The 22,684-nt window shown below is 31.1% G+C and overlaps 1 protein-coding gene across 2 annotated transcripts in view; it reads left to right on the top strand.

Moving 5' to 3' along the window:
• Spec2 (CDC42 small effector protein Spec2) overlaps positions 1-22,684 on the top strand; it is a 418,767-nt gene that overhangs the window by 233,183 nt on the left and 162,900 nt on the right. Inside the window, exon 4 of one of the 2 annotated variants that reach the window (XM_075365395.1) lies at positions 19,542-19,571. The exons of the other annotated variant lie outside the window; for it this stretch is intronic. Within the exon in view, the coding sequence (XP_075221510.1) occupies positions 19,542-19,571 (30 nt within the window). The remainder of the gene's footprint in view (positions 1-19,541; positions 19,572-22,684) is intronic. 2 annotated transcript variants of the gene reach the window in all.

The following is a 22,684-nucleotide window of genomic DNA, read 5'->3' as shown; positions in this document are numbered from 1 at the left end:
GCTACATAAATCTTTTAGAAGCGTTTCTCAGTATATTTTTATTTAAAAATTATTTAAATGTTTGAGCATAGCGATAATATCTTTTTACATATAATTTGAAATCGCATTTTGTTTCTTTTTAACAATAATTATTTTGTTTTATTATAAATGTGTTCTTTGGATAATCGATATAGCCAAGCTGCAGGTTTTTCGTTTACAGTTTAATCTACTTCGATGACGTAATACTTTTTAAATCAATCTCTTTTATTGAACAGTTGATTTTAAAAATTATTTGTTACGCGTAATTAATTCTAATTAATCTTTATTCTAGAAAGATAAGTTGAAAATTACTTTGTTAATAATGTTCTGTTTGTTAAAATGACAGAATTTTTCATAAAAATAATAATTAATAGATCTCAAGGTTAAATAATTCTGTTTTATTTCAGAGCTAAATATTTTTTACTTCACCTCGATTATTTTTCAATTTAGGTAATTTAACTAGTGAAGATTTGAAGTGTAAATTAATTCTCCCCGCTTACGATAGGAAAATTAATTTGAAATTTAAAAAAATAAATTTTATATTTTTTTAATGAATGTTTATATTTTACCGACTTATTGAAGTGTCAGTTCTGTATAATAATTTTTTTTTTTTTTTCTATTTTTGAAGTGTAGAAGAACGAGGCTGTAATCGCATTAGTTGCATTTGAAGTATATTTTTAAAAATATACAGCGTCGTATTTCTTCACTTATTTTTAAATATCATGAGTTTAAAAACGTAGGAACTAAATTGATACTAGACCCTTACCAGAATAAACCGAGACTAGTTCGGTTGGTGACCTAATTTAACGTTTTATTTTGTAATAAATTATAAAAAAGAGAATGAATCGAAAAAATTAATGTAAATTACGGTAATATACAGTATAATTATTGTCGCAATCCTGAAATTAAAAACTTGAATCGTTTAAACTGTTTTTTTGGTTTTTTTTTTTCAATTAAAATTTCGTTATACCAATATAGGTTATCTAAATTGCGAATCTAAAATATTCACGCATCAGTCATGTAATTGTTTATAGTAATATAGGATCATACGTAATATAAAAAATAATATGCGAGATAAAGGCAAATAAAGATAGTAAACGTTGAAAGGATTCCTAACTTCTTCACCGCAAGATCATATTTAAATAAATGAATCTATTTACATGAAAATATTATGTAAAGTACTTACAGAAAAGCTAATGAACTTATTTTGTTATTAATGAACGTCGATACAATATCATCCATCGTATTTTAGATTTATATTTAACAAAGACATCGTCTTGAAATAACGTTTCTTTATTTGCGCTGTCATGTTGCTTCACCGGTCAAAAAAATGCCACTAACGAAATTACCTTTTACTGTTATTCGTTATTCCCTCTTCTTGATTGTCTTATTTTCATGTTCATCACAATCATCCGATGTACTCATATAACTGATAGTCCAAAAACTTCTTTCTTTAAAACTGGATGAGATTAATTTACGCTATTCTCAATGAATATTTATTAAAATATATATATCTATATTATTTATTGTTTTGCAATATACTGGTCGTTTCACAGATGAAGCGTGGTTTCACCTTGGTAGTTATATTAATAGTCAGAACCTTCGGACCTGAGGTACTAAAAACCCCCAGATTTTGTTTGAATCTCCCCATCACCTACAAAAAATAGGCGTATGGTATGCGGTTTCAAGGCGATGAATAATACGACACTTTCTTTTTTAACTGGATGCTGCCATCTACCAAAAAAAATAATTAACAGTTCATAGCCTTACTGAAAACGATGAGCGTGAATGTCGGTTGCAACAGGACAACGCTACTTAGCGCACCGAGCTGGTCTAGTGGTTAACTTGTCATCGCTAATCAGCTGATTTCGAAGTCAAGAGTTCTAAGGTTCAAATCCTAGTAAATGTAGCTATTTTTATGCGGATTTGAATACTAGATCGTGGATACCGGTGTTCTTTAGTGGTTGGGTTTCAATTAACCACACATCTCAGAAATGGTCGACCTGATATTGTACAAGCTACACTTCATTTACACTCACACATATCATCATCCTCTGAAGTAATCCTGACGGTGGTTCCAGAGGCTAAATAGAAAAAGAAAGAAAGAGCAGCTCTAATTGCTTTTCAGCTCGCTCTACTATGGAGATGCTTCTAAAGGATTCTTTCGACGGAAGAATCACTTTTGAATGATTTTTGCAACCGAGATCCCCTAATGTGACTCATCCCCTAATAGTTCAGACTTCATTTTGTGGAGGTTACTTAAAAGAAAATTGTCAACAAGAGCAATTCACACACCTTGCAGGAATTGAAGACAAACATTACGAATGCCATCCAGGATATAGACAGGGTACAGTGAACAAAAGTAGCCAGGAACTTGTTCAAACATGTTGATTAGTGCATGGAAGTGGATGAATATCATTTTATACGCGTTTTGAAAATTATTATGTAACTGTTTGTCGATGAAATATTATTTATAGACTAAATTAAGTGTTGGAGTCTCTTTTAAATTGTAATACTTGTAGAAACAGATGCTGTTAATTCTACTGAATTCCTAAATTATAAATTTTTCACGTTTGAGATTTCCTCTAGAATCTGTTGAATTTTCCTCAGTAGGATTCTCTAGGGTACAGACACGATTCAGAGTAATTCGTTATCGTTTTAAATATTAGCGACTATTTTATGTCTCTTAGAATCTAGTCTATTTATCTTGGCTAAGGGGAATGTTAATTACACTGTCGCAGTTGTTTCAGAGTTACTGCATCGTATTCCGTGTTTGCAGATACGTACTACTGCATTTACTACGATTTTATTATTTTTTGTGATAGTTATTTTAAAATCGGAATTTTTTTTATTTCCATTGTTAAAGTTTTTATTTTGTCGTTAAAATCTATTCATTATATATTAATTATTAATTTTTTAAAAAAAAAAACATCGTTAAGTTTTCTTTAAAATCTTCATGTAATATTTTTAACCTCTATTTAGGTATTAATTTTTATTTTAATTTTAAAAGAAAATTATTGTTAGATCTCTTACTTTCGAAGCGTCTATTGTTCTCTTATCTCTTTATACGTAATTGGTAGATAGATACCGTAAATTTAATACTATCATAAAATTAAGATGGAACATTTTTTAATTACGTTTTGTAATTATGAACTTTATTTTAAAGTTACTCTTGGTTATTTTTAAACTATTAAAATGCGTTCAAAATCATAACTAAACTGTCAGTTAATCATTAGAACTGTATTTTTTTTTTTTTTTGGTACTGAAATATGAAAAAGATATATATAAAAAATTTATGAACATTTTAATTGCTTGGAGTTTTTTCTATTTTTAATTTATTTGAATTAATAAAAACAAAAAAAAAATACGAAAAAATTATTTTTTGAGTTATATAAATATTAAGAATTTTTTTTTTTTTTTGATAGGTAATTTATTGTACAGTTTTTAAAAATTACATATTTTACAGCTAATTCAGATGTCAAAGGATATTTTGTGTGTGACTATATTACTGCCTCTTAAAGCAATAATTTCCACTCATAATATTAGTTTGATTATAGGTTGTTATTCACTGGTCGTTTAACAGTTGAACATTTACAGTAATTGAGATTTTAGACTGCACGGTATGTGTAGTGGTTTGGTTAAAATAATGGTATTTTGAAAGTTAATAATTTCCTGCCTCGATGACTTTTATATATTTGTTTCTTTGTTGTATGAAATACTTTTCTACACGAAACTATTTTAGTCGGTACATAATGTAATGTTTGTTCAGGTCTTTTAACATTTTTTTAAGAACATTTTACTCATTTATAGATTAGTATTTTAGCGTTTTATTTTAGTTTACGATTTTTCTTTTTTTGTTTTACGCCCATTTTTCTAGGTTTAGGCGGTATTACTAAAGTTGAATGCATTTCTTGATGTATATATCTGAGGGAATGAAATATAGAAATTTATAAAACCTGTGAAAAATATCATCCTTGACATGGATTCGAATCTGGAGCGTTCCGGATGAAGACAAATCCCTTCTGCCAGGGTGGTCGGTAAATTAGTTGAAAACTTCATAATGTCTAAAAAATATGCTGAATCTTGGTAATTAAAATATTCAGTTTTAATTTAAAATAATCGAATTTTGAGTAATGTTGGATGTAAATTGATTTTCGGAGAAAATACATTCATCTATTTTCTGCAGACTTGTAATACTACAAAAGACTCTTACCGTAGAAGATATCTCCGACCTATTTTAGCTTATTTTTCCTATTGTTTGTAAAGATAGTCGTCCTTCTGGAATATTTTTTTTTAACGTAGATCACTTTTCGCCCTGTAAATACACAGCTTTGAATGCACAACACTGTCATAAATAAGGAAGAACAGGGCTGGATCCGATAAGGATGTTATGGGATTTCCAGTTGACATCTGTAACAAATCTATCATTACCTAACGACTATAATTACATCCAATTATAATTTCTAATTGTTGTTCTTAACCATAAGCGTGAAAAATTCTAAAACAAAAAAAAACCAATTTAATTATGCACACACAAATAATGTAAATTAAAATCATACAATAAATAAATCATACATTTAATAAATTAATATTAAAATCATAAAATAAATAATAAATAGTGTTTTTTTAAATCATACAAAAACATTTCTTAATTAAATCCTTAGAATAAAATCCTGATAAAAAAGGAAACAAATCAAAGAAACAAGAAATATTACACTTACTTAAGGGCACTGCCCAATCATTCCACCTGTAAAACGACTATCCTGATTACAAAAAAAACCAATGAATAAATAATCCAGAACAAAAAAAAATAAGAGGCTTAAAAATAGCATGAATTCAACAAATGAAGAAAATAAAGAATCAAAAGAATGAATAAAGAAGGAAAAAAACGTAATTGTTTCAAAGTCGAAAACGCAATAACTTACTATAACGTTGCTGTTAAATATGAATTATGATTCAGAGATGATGGTTTTCTACTTCAATTAATAATTTACTGATAACAGTTGAATTTCCGACTCTGGTTAATTGCGAACAATGTAAACATTGCACGCGCACGCAATTATTTCATAGTTAACGTGTTCAATATCTGATTAGTGATAATTACTTCTTTCATTTACGTTTAATGATAATATTAACACAGCATTGAAATCACACTTAAGTTTATTTATTTTACGATTAATTTCTCATATCACACGATAAATTTTAGTTTTTACAGTATTTTTACATTCAAATGAAAAATACCATCGCAATATTGTTAAATATTTACAAATTTGTTTGAAGGTAGTTTTAAGGCTCATGGGTGTAGAATTTTACGGTTTGAGTCAATTAAGAAAGTGATGACAGAATTGTGAAATATTTAAAAGCTCCTAGCAGGAGTGGTAAGTGTTATGTTAACGCAATCAAAGTAGGTTACATCAATGATGCGTTGTTAATACACTTATATTGTACATTTAAAATTCACAATGAATCTATGTTTAGGGTTATTTACTTTAATTTATAAACAATTACATTTGAAAAAACAAGTTAAGGTATTATATTTGAGTGTTAAAACGAATAAATCGTACGGGATTGAAAATTCTAATATAACTACAATAGAGAACATACATAATGATTTTGAGATGAAATCAGACTTTGAAATATATAAAAATGAAGAAGATTTAGAACAATTTCAAAGAGAAGATAGTTTCCTGAGTGACATGATTCGAATGGACCCAGAAAGATTAAACAGTAGTACGTCATATGAGCGCCTATAATGATAGCCATTAATGCACCAGTGGAAAGTAAATTATAGTACGAGTCTTGGTGAGTGTCATAAAATTCGCATGAGTGCATTAACGGCCATTATATAGAATTGAATACCGTAATTTTTCTACGGCTGAGAAAATATTGGGATTGATTTAAATCAATAATAAAATACATTGTTTACGGATTATTTTTTAATTTAAAAAAAAAAACAACAATTAACGAAACATTTCTGTTGCAGTAGGTCTTAAGTCTTAAGTTCTGCTTTTATTAAATATCTGTCGGTTTTGAAGACCTTTCTTCCTTGGAATCCGTATAATTAACAAAAAGGACAGTGTAATATAGAAATTTAGTTACTATCGTTGTACTTTCAAATTAACCTCTGCTTGCTACTTACTAAATCTGATTAAAACGGTAGTAAAAAAAAACAGCTGATATATTAAAAATACCCGCTTCTGATTGGTCAGTGGTTGAAAACAGTAGGCTTTTAATCGGTTAAACAACTGTACCATGTTGAAATTCTGTTTCATAATGACCTTCATTATGACACTGGTTCCAACTGATTTCGAAGTCGAGAGTAAAAATAAATTTTATGATATACAGAGTGTCCCATATAAAACGCAACCCAACCTTACATTGGTAGGTATTAAAAAATAAAAAGGCATATTAAAATGTAAATGTAATTTGTATTATTACCGTCCACACTACCTTACATTTAGAGTAAATGTTGGAAGTGGCCGCCATCTTCTTGAATACAAGTTTCAATTCTTTTTACAGCGTTTCTTGCAACTTTTTTCAAAGTTTGTGGCTGGATATTTAATACAGCTTGTTCAACATTGACTTTCAATTGTTCGTGGTTTGTTGCTGTGGGCTTTTTCTTAGAGGTAACCCCATAGAAAAAAATCCGCCGCAGTCAAATCTGGAGATCTTGGTGGCCAGAAGCCTCGACTGATAACACGATTACCAAAGAATTCCTCGACGAAGTCAGAAGTTGAACCTGTGTTGTGCGATGTCGCGCCGTCATGTTGTAGCCAGCAGTGTCTGTCTTCCTCTTCCAAGAGTGCGATGAACTGACATTTTCGGACCGATTATTTTCTTCCGCGATATCGCGCACCACACGCCCAACTTCTGCGGTGTAATTGTTTTTCGTGATAAACGTGGGGATTTTCAGCACTCCAAATTCTACTGTTTTGGCTGTTTACGTAGCCATCCAAATGAAACCGTGCTTCATCTGTGAAAAATAACGAATCCATAACATTAATTCCCTCACGCAAAAAATTGACGGAGCCATTGACAATATTGTAGCCGTTTTTCTTTGTGGGGCTCAAGAAGTCGATCAACCGTTTGAATGCGATAAGGTCGTAATTGTAATTGTTTGGTCGCCCGATCAACAGTTGATTTAGACAAATTAATTTCAGTAGACAAACGTCTGATCGATTTATTTGGCGAGGCGAGTAATCGGTCTTTGATTTCAGCGACTGTATCTGTATTCAACACTGACGCAGATCTTTTGTGTTCCTTGTTATTAACAGAACCGTTCTCTCTAAATTTTGCGACTAACCTTAATACTGATATTTTGTTAGGAGCTGGTTTATCTGGGTACTTATGGCGAAACATATCTTGCACTGCAACCGCTGATTTCGTACTGAAGTACGACTCGACAATGAAAACACGTTCATCTAGCGAAAACACCATCTTGTCTCTAGCAATACACTGAACGTTATGATTGCATTGTTGTTACTATCGGTAGTGTTCTACGCCGTCGCCGCGATGTTCAGATGTTGGACGACTCCATTTCAGTAACGAGTAGGGGAGTAAGCTTGACTTTTGAAATTTCATGGATGAGTGATTAATGGGTTGCATTTTATATGGAACACCCTGCAGTACACAACAAAAAACTTTTTTTGGAAGAAGAGGAAAATCAGAAAGATAAAGAGAAGAGAAAATCATAATAACGGAGGAAAAGAAGAGAAAAATTGAAATGATATTCGGCGATTCATGATTAAACAAAAATATTTAGTATTTCTTGTTTCTTTAATTTTTCCAAATTTTTGTTTTGATATATGTATATAGTGATATGTACTTTGCTATGTTATTTTATTTTATCATTTATTTATTAATATTATTATTTTTCCAACAAATTTAGTTTTTATCGAATTCATCGTCTACATTGTCCATTTTACGATCGTTTTTCGTCATCATTACACAGTACTGAATTATTACAACATGATGATATTACAGCCAGATTCCAATATAATATTCAACGATTTTTTTCTTAAGTGAATTCAAGAAACTTAGTTGGAAAAATTAGAATAAAAAAAATAATACATTTTCCCATTCCAGTGAAACTCAACGTTTCCAATATCCGCGCGTTATTCCTCTCCACTCTTGTTTTAAATCTTATTCATTCTTGTCAAATCTCAGTAGTGATAATACTTTTTTTTTGTTATTTCTCTTCATTCTATTTCGTTCATTTTTATCATGACGCAGGTTTCCACCTTTGCATTTCTTTTGGAAGCTTTACATGTCGGCCTAGCCATATTTTAAATAAAAATATAGCTTATTTAAAACAAAAACTATTCGATTCTAATTTAATTGATACCAGAATAGGAGTTAGTAAATTATTGTTGTTTGTTTTTAATTCGTTTTTAGATTTCAAAATTCAAATTTTAATGGAAAAAAAAAGAAGTTTTTAGCACAGTATTTTTTTTTAAGTCGGGGGATTTTCATTCTATTTTATTTAGTAACATCTAAATTTTGTTATTACTCTAAATTGACGTCATTTTTTTTGTTATTTGTAAAAGCTTTTTCGTTACTGTTGTATAAGAATGACAATTAGACGCTGTACATATACTTGCAGTAAGAACCAAATTAAAAAAAAAGAAAATATATCAACACTGATGCCGTTAATTTCAGAGACATTTTACATTTCTGAACGCAGTAATAAACTCACAACTTCTTTGACTGAAAGTTAAAATTTTAAATTACATTTTTTTTTAAATTATATACACTGTGTGATGCACGAAATGATCCAAAATTTTGTTTTCTTAAAAGATATTTATTTGAATCGCAGTACAGAAAAGTAAAATACAACATATTTTCAATATCACGTCTAGTAACTTCTTCAACACGAACTCCTATGTTGTTAATAACTCGACGACACATCCTCGGTTATCTTGTTGCACGCCTCAATGATCAGAACTCGCAGTTCCATCACTCTACGACGATATTTAGGGAAAATATTTTCCTTAGAAATCCTAAAGAAAATAATCACAGGGATTGAAATCAGGACTGTTCGGGTGGCAGTTCTGTCCACACGCAAAAGATTAGGAAATCGGTTTGAAATTACATTTGCGTTAATAGTTTCATGCAGAAAGTCTAAAACAACTTGCTGTGTATGATCTGGCTCTATCCTGTGTGAACCACTTTTTTTGTAATCGAAACCCTTTTGCAAGAAGCTGAGCAACAAAATTATTACGCAGCATGGTTAGATAACATTCACTGCTCACTGTGTTTATTCAAAAAAGAATGGTCGTATGACTTGAGATAGCGGCCTATAACATAATTCTTGGAGTTGATGCACCTTTTCATGAAGCATAAGTGGATCTTAGGAATCCCAAAAACGCATGTTTTGTCTGTTAACAAAACATGATACAATATTTATTGTATCTTTCAAAACGAACGTAATTTGAATGTTGAAAACCAAGTTGATGTTGTCTGGGTTTTTTTTGTTATGTCGTTATATGATAATTAAATAAAATATTTGTTTTCAGCATAAATGCAATTATATTACTTTTATTATAGGAAAGATTATATTATAATTTTAATATTTCAAGCATCTCTAATTTACTTATTTTACAAAGGTTAGATATTACATCAGTTAAATTAGGTGTAAAAATGTGTTATAGCATGTATATTTAAAGGCATTCAGCCGATCACCTTGTTAACAACGTAGCAGAAAGTACAAGGTAGACTTTGTTGATTATTTACTCATTTACGTATTATTTTAATCAGGATATTATAAAAGGATTATTATCAAGGAAAAAAACCGTGTAACACAATAATTAATTGTAGTTAGTTATCGGTCTGTATTCTTTCTTGATTTTTTAATTTTATTTTTGACAACTTTTTTCTTTGTTATTTATATAATAAATTTTATCTATACGTTATTTTGCAAAGACTTCTTCCTTAGCCACATTTACTCATTTATTAGCTCGTAAAATCAGAAAATAAGTTCGTATTTTTTTATAGATATTTTATTAAAAGTTATAAAAAAATGTTCATTTGCATAAATTAAGCAGTAATTTACTTATAGAACATAATTTATCAGGAATATATATTTTTAAAGTATTTATACTTGACCACCAATTCATCAAGTTTTTAATGATTTTTTTTTTTTTTTATATCTTCCATAATTATTTTTTTTTTTGCCTCAAATTGTAACCCTAACTACAGTTCTTAAGTTTTCTTTGGTATTTTTTCCAGACTTAAATCAGTCTGAAGACAGTTCATTAAATTTTAACCCCCTGAATTAACTATGCAACTATATTGGGAATTCAAATCAAGTGATAAAATAACTATAAAGTGCTTTATACTAATAATAATTGATATAGTATAGATATACCCAGTCGAAATGTAAAAACTCCTCCCACGCCCACATAATTTTGAATTTTGGATCAGGGTTTTCCTTGAAGGAAGCCTAAGCTTATTCTCAAAGGACGTTTTAGAGATCAGTGTGTTACATTAATATTGTTTTAAATTAATTTATTTGATAAAGATGTGTATCTCATTAATGTTGTAACGTAATATTCTACGTTAATACTTAAATTTCACTAACGAATGATTATTGTACATTTTCAATGTACTTTTCTTTATTTTACCTGTTTATCCTTCGAGTATTACTTCAGAAGAAGAATGAGGATGATATATATGAGAGTATATAAAGTGTACAGTCTCAGTTCGACCGTTCCTGAGATGTGTGGTTAATTAAAAAATCCAACCACCAAAGAACACCAGGAATATTAGATCCTGGACGGTATCCACGATCTAGTACTCAAATAGTATAAAATAAGGTATCCGTATAAAAGTACTTTTATACGGATACCTTTTTTTTTTATACGGTGCCTTTACTTGGACTTAAAGGCTGGAACTCTCGATTTCCAAATTAGCTGATTTGGGAAGACGCGTTCACCATTAGACCAACCCGGTGGATTACATTCTCAGTGTACTAAAATTTTTAAAAACCACAGTCCACGGAATAATAATCATACCGATTTTATTTAATAAGATAAGGATTGCTATTTAATTTTTCTTTTTTTTAATAATTTATTTGTGAATAAATCAATTTTTATAACCGTATAAACAATTTTTTCTCTTCACTCGTTTAATAAAGTTGTTACATTGCACTCTGGAAGGAATATCGACTGATATATTCACACGTGCGTTCTCGTTTCAGACTGTTATTAAATCTAAATAAATAAATTCTGTACTTTGAAGCCTACGTGATTTAGGTCGTTCTATTATAGAGTAGTAGAGTCTGATGTTAAACAAAATTATTGTGCATCGGTAGATCATTTGTATTATCTTGTCAGACAACTACGATATGTATTGTATATCTGTACAGCTGACTACACACTCCTTATATTATTTTTATTACAAGATAAAATAAATGTACGCCTACCCTACCAACAGTTAGGTAGACGGTACCTTCACGTAGAATATTTAGTGAGTTTGTTGTGATGTTAACCTATATTATCTTTCATTGTAAAGTATATTCTGATAGGTAACACAAGTGTTATTAAACAATTTATTATGTAACTTTAATTTTTAATCTGTGCACGCATTTATATACAGACACACACACACACAGAGAGAAAGAGAGAGAGAGAGAGAGACGCTTCGATCGTATGTATCTGTTTAAATTCTGTCTTTTTTACTTCCTTGTACTAAGTAAAGGAAGTATTGTGATCGCGAAAGATTTCGGTTTTCAGATTTCAACGGAAATATCCATTTTGATTAGTTTCGACGTACGTACGTATGTATCTCGCATAACTCAAAAACGATTAGCCGTAAGATATTGAAATTTTCGATTTAGGGCTGTTGTAACATCTAGTTGTGTACTTCCCCTTTTTATTCCAATCGTGCCAAAAATGTCCAATAAAGCCTAAACTCCAAAAAAATATGGATTTTGAACTTTTTCTTAACTGCCGTAATTAGCCCCCGTTTAAAGCTTTTCAACGATATATCGTATATATATTGTTACCACATATATGCTTAATTTAATATCGGCGGGCGATAACGGTAGCAACGATGTGAGCGGGGCGCACAGTATACGTACGCGCTGGTACAGCATCACTCCCGCCGCGCAGATGACCGCGCAATTCTGCCACCATAGCGGCGCTGCGGTCCCACCAGACTTCATAAAAGAGCGTGCACTAGAGTGAATTTCCAATTCATCGTCGACTACCACCTGGAGAAGACCAAGAACATGAAGATGGAAGAAGGCTGAAGTTCCCTCGCCGGCTCAACGTGGGACCTCCCGGCAGATGCAAGCATCCTCGCCGGAGCAGCAGGCCTGGCCGGCCCGCCGAGGGAGTCGCTCAACATGGACGCTACCTTCCCGCTCCAGCTCCAACTCGCCGGGCTTCAATCGTCCTGGCCGGCGGACTCGGCAGCACTAGCCGGCCCAGCGTGGGATCGCTCGGGAAGAACCGCTTCGGCCGCGCCGGCGAAGGACGACCGACACTGCGGGGCTCTGGAAGCCACCACTGCCACGCTGGCGGCTCAGCGGCAGTGGGGACCCAACTGCCGCTGAGGAAAAGGCCGGTCGGACTTCAATGGACGAGCCGCAACTTCCCGACCCAACAGCTCTTCTCAGGGCTAACGCAAAAAACGGCCACCAAAAGGTTATGAATTACGAGCCGTCGAAGTCATTCGACGACAACAGCCCTTCTCAGAATCACCATAAGTTTATTAAGTGCCACATGCCGTCAAAGCCATCCGCCGACAATATCGATATATCATAAGTGGTACTTATTTTCATTGGTTCCAGAGTTATAGCCAAATGAAATGTTTGAATTAATGAAATATTTGGATTTTACTAGGGGAAGGCACATCGGTTCGAATTAGACTTCATCTCCTTTTTTTTAACTTTTTTTTAAATTTAAATATAAATTTATTAATAATTATTAACCTCTGATTGTAAAAGTTTTTTACGATAAATTCAATAACAATAAAAAAAAAAATATTAAAAAAAATATCAGAAGTTACGAATGAAATAAAATTTTATCTACTTTTCATTTAAAAATATATATATGTATATATATATATAAATATATATAAATACATATAAAATACACACATATATATATATATATATATATATATATATATATATATATATATATATATATGTATTTTAATAGACATACGAAGAAATCATGTGGCGTCCACATCAGATTTTTTTTATCCTATTAAGAAGATTTTTAATTTTATTATTTGTTTCCTGGATTTCTGGACTTGTACTTAGAGTTTAGTAATTAACTGATTTTTGAATAAACAGAGCTGGAGAGATGACATGATCTGTGAAATATTAGTAAAAAGAAAGATTAGTAGGCTGTAAAGGAGTGGTTTGAGAGATAATGTTTTGCCAGCAGTACAGTCAACATCCGCTAGCAGTGTTTAATTTACCTAATATTCTGTAAGTTAAAAAAAATTAATGAAATCTAAAATAAGAAACAATATTATTGGAACTCTTCGAAATGAAGTTAATATTTTTATTTTGCAATACTAAAACTAGGTTATTATTTTAGTGTTAAAAATACTAAATATTTGATACTCCAAATTCTTGTTAAAGCGACTGCGGTACTACTTTAACCTTATTACCAGCATTTTATTTTCAGAGCTCGTACTCTAACCGTACCTGATAATTATGAGTAAGTACAATTAGGGACTCGCCTCTGATTTTGATAAAATAAGGAATATATCTAATTTAAAGCTTAAACTATTCGTCGGTGATGCCTTTCACCAGAGTTACGTTCACGTAATTTACACAGTATCGTCACCAAAAATTGTGTAATTTAGCGCTGTACTAATGCAATATACATTATTTTCGGTCTAAATAATCTTTTTTTGTGTATAATTATGGATTAGCCTAACAATCAGTCGATTTAATATTTAAGATTAATTAGCGACTGAAGCTAGTTTTAGATTATGTTGATATAGTACGAAGTTCAGAACACAGAATCGTTTGTTACCTTACGTAACCTTAACTTTATCTTGACCTAAACCTAACTAAACTGAATTAAATTTCACTTAAATCAAGCTGTTTAGTACGTAATAATGTATATTGCACTTAACTTATATAACTCGCACTTAAACTTAACCTAAATTAATTTAATCTTAAGAGAATTTAATCTCATTCTTAACTCGGTTAACAAACTTAGCCAAATTATATAGTCCGAAAATAATGTATATTACAATTGTACAATGTTGAATTAGGAAATTTTTGATGAAGGTACTATGTAACTTTCGAGTGACGTAACTCTCGGGTGAAAGGCATTTCCTATGAATAACTTAAGTAAATAAATAAATAACGTATATTCCAGATTTCATCAAATCGGAGGTGACAGTAATATTGTATATAATTACTCCTCATTTAGCTATAGTGAATTCGTTTATTTGCGGGTAAGCAGTTGATAATATTAATAATAATTTTATAACCGTTTTTTTTTCGCTGGATTTGAAATCGATAGAAATTTTAATTAAAGGATCCTAAATTAATTGAGATTCCTGATTAGTTTAATCAACTGATTGATTAAGGATTTTCTTATAATCTTCTAAAACTTCATTGAATCGAGGCTCTTTCACAGCTGAGATTACTGTTTTTCTAATATACATATATACCTGTAGGTTGTTAGATTACTGAATCTATTAGAGTAGGATGTTGTTGAATTAAAATATGCAGCCGGTAGCGATAACATATAACTTTTCTGTTTGGCTCTGACTTAACTTTTACATATGAAGGCAATCCTAATCCTGTACACCACCTGAAGATGTTTTTATTTTTTCTGTGGACATTTTTTTATTTACAGTATAAATACGGTTGCAGTGTATTATATTTACTGTTAAATACCTCCCCAACTACATGACGGAATGATTGGCGTCTTTGTCACTTAACCGGGAGGTTTGTAGATTCGATTATTGGTCAGGCTTACAAGGACAGGCGGTCAGCTAACAACGGAGTTTACTGATGCCCTTTTGCAGGAGAGGGGTTCCTATTTAAATCCAAAATGGCAGCTTCCAACTTGTCTCCACTATGTAGTAAACTTCATTTTAAGATATTCGGTTGGTTCAAGTAGCTTATTTGTATATCTACAGTTACCACAACGGCAGTAGCCGAATGGTAAGTATTCCAGCGTTATAGTCGAGAGGTTTTGTGTTCAGTCACCGCCTCTTTTTTAACTTTCATTTTTTTCTTATATATACATGAGGTCGCGAATTAATAAACTCCATTGTCAGTTGACCGTCTGTCCTTCTTAGTTTTATTTTAACAATAGAAATTTTATAACACTACTACATATACAAATCTTACGGCTTTTTGCTTAGGTCCTTTCTGTATATAATTAATCATAATAAAAAAGTAATATATTAAATATTTGTAAAAAACAAGTTATTGGTGGTAAAGAAAATTAAAGAAATCAAAGAAGAGATATTACAAATTACAAGACGAAAAATTTTATTTTATAAACTAAAATTACTTTAATTTAAATACTTAATTAAGACGTTTGAAGTTATCTAATATTTTAAATATCGCTACTTGGCAGCTTATATGGAGAATTAGTAAAGAATTAGGAAGAAGAGTATAAAGTGTAAGAGATCGAGTATAGAGTAAGATTAACGGCAAGGAAATGTAAATAATTATGACCCAAGATGCACTCTTGTCGATTGCAATATGTGGAGTGAAATATTATAGATTACAAACAAAGTATCAATTACAGTTCATTACAAACAAAGGAACGAAAGGAAATATCAAGCATCATCAAATACTGTGCCTGTTGTCAGGTCCCTGGCACCACCGCTGTCTCCATCTCATTCTGTCCCATGCTTTCCTTTTCGTCTCATCACAACCTTCACTACCCTTTATGTAATTTATTAACTTCAACCTTTTCCTTCCTTCAAGAACTGTTCCCCTAATTACATGCCTGATCCAGTTTCGTTTTCTCCTTCTGATAGTCGCTAATATTGTTTTATCCTCTTTTTTTCTTCATACTTCTAAACGTTACTTACTCGGCTTGTCCACCCGTTTTATCTTCTCCATCCTCCTCCAGATCACATCTCAAAAGCCTCGATCTATCTTTTTTCCTTTTTCCTCGGTATCCATGTTTTACTGTCGTACAAAAGTATACTCCAAACACAATATTTTATTAATATCTTCTTCAGGTTCAGATTCATATTGCTATAGATCAGATTTTTCTTTCTAATAAAGATTTCCTTTGCCGTTGCAATTCTCGTCTTAATTTCTTCTTTACTTCTTAAGTCTTTAGTTAGTACTGTCCCAAGATATCTGTATCTTTTTACTCGTTCAATTTTCCTTCTGCTGTTACAACACCCATATTTTCCCTCTCATTCACCTTTATAACTTCTGTTTTTCTCACATTTATTTTCATCCTATATTCCTTCATCCCTAATTACAATGTTTTTATCTTTCTTTGTAACGTCTGAGTGTTTTTAGATATAATCAGCAAATTCTCAGTAATTTCAAGCAATAGAAACGAAATTTCTTAGAAGTAGCAGTTAAAATAAAAACTATCGTGTAAAAATTGAAGTGCTCTCATAAATACCGGGAATGTATCAAACAAAATAGGGAGAAAAAATTTGTGCATGTTAAGAGAATAAGGAAACGAAGAAAATAGGTTTGAAAATGATAAATTAAATTTATAAATGTGATGAGTTATGAAGAAGCGAGAGAGACAGAGAGAGAGAAACTTGAAAAAGTAAAATGTGATAAAGAAGCTTGATTATAGAAGTACAGAAACGGAGAAAGGGTAATGGAGGGATAGAATAAATGACGCCTATTGCCCGACCTAAGAAAGGGAAAGAATAAGAATAAACGCTTTGATATATATACATATATATACACACACACACACACACACACACACACACACACACACACACACACACACACACACACATACACCAGGGGCGTCCAAAAAAATGTACTTACTATTTGTAATTAAATAATATCTAAACAAAAAGACTTACACTCAATAATCTAATGTGTAGTATAGTGTAAGGTATTAAATTTGTCGTGGTAGGCGGAGCTGGCAATTCATGCCGCGCATGCGCGGATGGTTGGTAATGGAACGAGCCAGTCATATTAATCAGTGCAGTAGAAGACAATCAGATAGCAACAATGGCTGAGATTCGCTTATCATATTTTGAAGGCAAGGTTTTACTGGAAGTACGAGAACATTCACAAGGTACAACGGCAGTGGCAGAGAGAGTTTGGAACAAGGAACGATCCGGCCGACCACGAACAGCTACAAGTCAGGCGTCCAGTGCTGCGGTGTTACAACACATTACCCGATCACCGCAAAAATCAATAAACCAGGGAGCGCACTAAAGTGAAGTGAGCCGGTCAGGTGTGACTCATTCTGAAGCGTCCATAGTGAAAAGTCCTACACGCGATGAATGAGGATGACCTAGATCGAAGGATGAAGTACTGTGAATGGTTTCAGGGAATTTGCAGGGAAGTTCGTGTGGATTTACGAGGCGCAATTCAAACTTAACAGTACTGTGAACCGCCACAATTGTGTGTACTGGGCTCCTGAAAATCCTCACGCTCATGTGAACAGGGCATGAATCTACCGGGGATTGCTGTTGGTGTGGTCTATGAAATACCTGTATGGTGATTAACTTTTTACGTCCAACAATACGGAGCCCCGTCTTATTACAATCAAAATATAGGAGTCATGTGCTGCTATTTCGCCAGATAACAGTCGTAGTTCGGTGTGCAGTTCGGCGCCATGGGCTTTGTATAGAAGCTGCTAGTGCTCATTTCGATTACATACCATAACCCTCTCTGAGTGCCAAAAATTTTCACGTCAAGTCAAATTTGTGGTCAAAGTCCGTTATATGTCCACAACGCTTCCGTTAGTTAGTTCTTAGATGGCGCCATTAAAACGCTATATTGAAATTAGAAAATAAATAAATAGAATTACAAATATAATCTAACCAAACTTAACCTTCGCTCGCGAGCGTAGGTTAAGTTTGGTTAGATATTTATAATTTTATTTATTTAATTTCATTATAGCGTTTTAGTGGCGCCATCTAAGAACTAACTAACGGAAGCGTTGTGGACATATAACGGATTTTGACCGAATTTGTTACGAGTTAGACTAGCAAACAGTGAGTACATTTTTTTGGACTTCCTCTGTACAAATTTATTTTCTATTTAATTTTTTTCTCACCTAATTTAACGGTGATAAATCTATTGTTCGATAATAAAGTATCAAAAATAACTTATTTTAGGTTTTTTTTAAAAAGTCTACGATCTTAGGAATGTTTTTTTTTTGCGGCTCACTAATAAACATGAATGATCTTGTAAAAACTAAATAATATTAATTAATTAAACAATATTTTTCGTTGAATTTTAATTGTTTTATATATTTGTGATTTTGTGAACTTCATTGTGCAATATCTGAAAATCATACACTCCTCAAGGTCACATTTAATGACCTTGTACTCAACATGGTACATTTAATGACCTTGTGGTACTTAGATTGAACTGTAAGCACTTACACGTGTTATAATTGCAATTATAATGTCATGTGCATTATTTTTGTGAGTTATTGTACCCGGCTTGGGCATGATTATTAAACGCCGCCATAACTATTGTCATATTCTAGTGAATAATATTATTATTCATATGGAATATTTGTTGACTGTCAATGAATTCTTAATTTTTTTTTTGTTGTATATAAATATTCTGATTATTATGTATGTATATATAATTATGTTAAGTTTTTTGCACACGTGCCTGAATAAATATTGACCGATAGATTACTTGGGTATTGTATATGATTTTTAATCTTTTTTTTCTAGTTGTGATTTGTACAGAGAAATTTACGATGGGAATAGAAATTTATATTTCTTTTGTATGTGGACTACATTTAAGAAGAAATACTTTCGATATAATGGAGTATTCTGTATTATTTGCTATACGCTACATTTGAACTGAAAAAGTGAAAACTAGATAGTATTTAGTTTTATCTTGGTTCTTCATCTGTCTCCTATTGAATGATTTTTTTTCATTGATCGAAGGTGATACGTACAAATAAAAACTACTCCTTTAAAAATAGAGCGTGACTCAACATTTTTCACTTTTGCTATTTTACTTTGTTCAAAGTACCGTTCCATTAATTCAGATCGTTTTATTTCGTAATTTATTATTTTAATCTTTTACTAGTTTTTTTTTTTTTTTTTTTTTAGTTTATTTCAAAACTGTTTGCCGTAAATAGAAATCTTGTTGAATTAGGTAGCAGATGATTGAAATGAGAGTTGGAAGTAAACAACTTCGTATGATGCTGTGCATTCTTTCTACGATCAACTCGTTTAACCATCGTTGAAAGCAATATATGTTCAAAATAAAGAGTAAATTAATTTTAAAGCTATTGGTTTCTTTTAAAAGCTGTTAATTTATTGAAGTTGGTTTAACGAACTTTGTTTATGTTTTTGGATGAAGAATTGACTCGAATCGCTTTTATTTTTTGTTACAGTACAAGCTGAACTCATCGGTATTCCTTCTGGTAAGAGACCTTATATATTATTAGAGAAACCTAAGAAAAATTCCAAAAAAAAATCATTCTTATAGTTTAGAATTGTATTTGCTTTAATTCTTATTCTAAAAATGTATTACTAAAATTTATTCACAGCATTTAATAATCAGAAAACCGTCCCTTCCAAGGTGCTGGAAGGATTCCTCAGTTTACATTTTTTTTAAAAAAGGATTTGCTAATTGTGTATAATTGTATGTTCTTTCATTTTCATCTAAAGTGGATTCTGATGAGGAAATATCAAAAATTTATTTTTTTATCAAGTATCATTTGTAAATATTTCAAATTAAAATCACTATTTCAAATCTAACAGACTTTAGTAAAAGTTCAATCGAGTAAGTTGCTATAACTTTGAAATAAATAATAATTCATGGTTTTATCAGAAAAAATTAAGATTTTAATGAAACATAAAAAAAAAATAGGCATAAAATGCAACAATCACTGAAGTAAAATCCTTTTGTTGTTAATATTTTTGAAACGAAAAGGTTACAAAAAAAACTATATTAGCGTTTATTTACTGTTGTAACTTTAATTTGTATGCAGCACAAAAGTAGCGGTACGAAAAGTTTGTTTCGATCGTTTGCCTTACAATAAAATATATTATTTAATTTCTGATTTCTCGAAAACACAACGTGACTTATTCAGCGATTCAAAATATTATTACACAAAAGGTAACGGAGAAAATTATGGCATGCTTATTGCGAAGTTTTACAGTTATTCGATAATGAAATTATCTGGAAAAATTTATAGCTAAAACCTGACTCAAAATTCTATAAATATATTAGTAAATTGATAATTCAAATCGTCCTAGCGGTTCTTGAATATAAAGTGGAAGTCGATTCACTTCATTCCCGTTTATATATAAAAATGAAAATATATTTTTAAAATAATAAGAAATATTTGAAATGTAAACTTTTTTTATCTCCTGAAACGAAGTATATTTTAATCTTTGTAGGATATAAGCATCTAGATCAAAGGTTACTAACCCAACGGGCTGATCTTGTGGTAAACTTGTCATTGCAAATCAGCTGATTTCGAAGTCGAGAGTTCTTAGGTTCAAATCCCAGTAAAGCCAGTTACTTTTATACGGATTTGAATCGTGAATACCGGTGTTGTTTGGTGGTTGGGTTTCAATTAACCACACATATCAGGAACGGTCGATCTAAAACTGTACAAGACTACTCATACATATCATCGTCATTCATATTCTGAAATAATATCTTACGGTAGTTGTGGAGGCTAAACAGAAAAAGAAACAGGGGTTACTGACTTCTTAGGTCCATTATGCGAAGAAATACTGTGAAGTCGTTAATTTTGCGACGTAAACTTCCCCAACTTTATTTTCAAATGCCTGATTAATTTTAATTTCTAGAAACTAGATTTAAAAAAGTTGTCTAAATTACATAAATTATTTTTAAATTCCGCGACTTATTAGGTTTATCTAACTTTTTTAGGGTATCTGTTTTTTTTTACTTTTGATGGCCAATTTAAAATCACGCTTTGTGTAATCGACTATATTAGGGAATTTGAAATCGATCTTCCGTTGTAATCAAAACTTTTATGTTCATAAGTATACGGTTTGTATTATGTGGAAATATTTTCTGTAAAAGTACTTCTTCATACGCTTTCGGTAATTAAGTGTTCTATTGAACATTAGTGTTTCGTATAAAGGAAGATAAGAAGAGGAATCTTTGAACGCATCAATTATCAGATTGTATTTGTTAATTAAACTACTCTTTTTTATTTAATATTAACATTGTTATTTTTTTATTCTTTAGACTTTAGAGAAAGAATCCAGCTAACTTCAAGCGCTCAGCACTTGCAGGCGCGTTGTCTATGCATAGATACTCTGCTGACCACGCACATACGGTATAGTGCAGCTGTATTTTTATTTATACGGGCTAACATGATTACCATCAATTTTGTGTTTATTATATTAAAAATTGTTCTTTCGCTAACGACTGTTGCACTATTTACTTTCGAGCAATAACTCTGACTGCTGTTTCAGGGTTATCTTGTTTTAAGGTTATACAAAGGTTACTGATTATCTTTTTTAGAAGATATTTAAGGGTTTTCCCGGCTTATTTTTCATGACAGAGTCAATCATTGTTAAACCCCGATTGGCACAAAAATACAGGGTAAATTAAAATTAATGAAAATAACACTGAATAAAACCGCTGTAAAAATGAGGTATAAAATTTTATCGTACCGTACAGAGTAACACGATAACATAGACTGAGATATTTCCTTTCACTGAACTGAATAATTTTGTGAAGCATTACAAATGATGTTATCGTTATTAAACATCAAACAGACTCTACAAAAATTTTAATTGCTTATCATCAGCAGACATGTCACGGTACCACACAAGTGATAGCTTACAATACATTGTTATACGCAAAAAGCAATAATTGCACTTGCATATGGGAGTGACAGAATGATTCAACTTGAATTATTGGGATATTACTCGTATAATTTAAATTCATATTTATATTTGTTGTACCGTTCGTGAAACGGACTATAGTTTTTCTTCAAATGAGAAAAATTCTTAACACAAATTTATTTTTTGACTTATAATCATATCTTAGATTAAAAATGATTTAAAACTGACCTTTTGTTCTTAAATAATCAGTAATAAAATAATACTATAGAGTACTATTTGTTTTGTTATTGATTTACAGCTTATCGATTAACAACATTCTGTCCAGTTGGTTATTTCGATAGTTTATTTAAGTTGTAACGAAAACGTTTTCGAATCTTATCAGGTAACATATTATAACAACACATTATAATGCATAAAATATTAAAGATTTCATCATTTAACTTACCTTACGACTATCAGGCAATGTTAAATATCAGAGTATTTGTATTGTGCAATATAAATTAATATTGACATAGATAAGATTTCTTGTAATAAATGGCGCGATATTGAAATTCAAAAATTCCAATTTTTTTACTTTTATAACTATATATTGTTACTATTATTTTCTTTTTAAATTAATACTTTTTGACGATTATTTATATCCTTAGAATTTATAGCGAACGGCGTATTGCTGTGCACTTAGGCTGACGACTGGCTTACAGCG

Source organism: Lycorma delicatula, chromosome 5 (assembly GCF_047948215.1).
Source record: "Lycorma delicatula isolate Av1 chromosome 5, ASM4794821v1, whole genome shotgun sequence".
NCBI classification, from domain to species: domain Eukaryota; kingdom Metazoa; phylum Arthropoda; class Insecta; order Hemiptera; family Fulgoridae; genus Lycorma; species Lycorma delicatula.
This window is presented reverse-complemented; position numbering and strand designations above follow the sequence as displayed.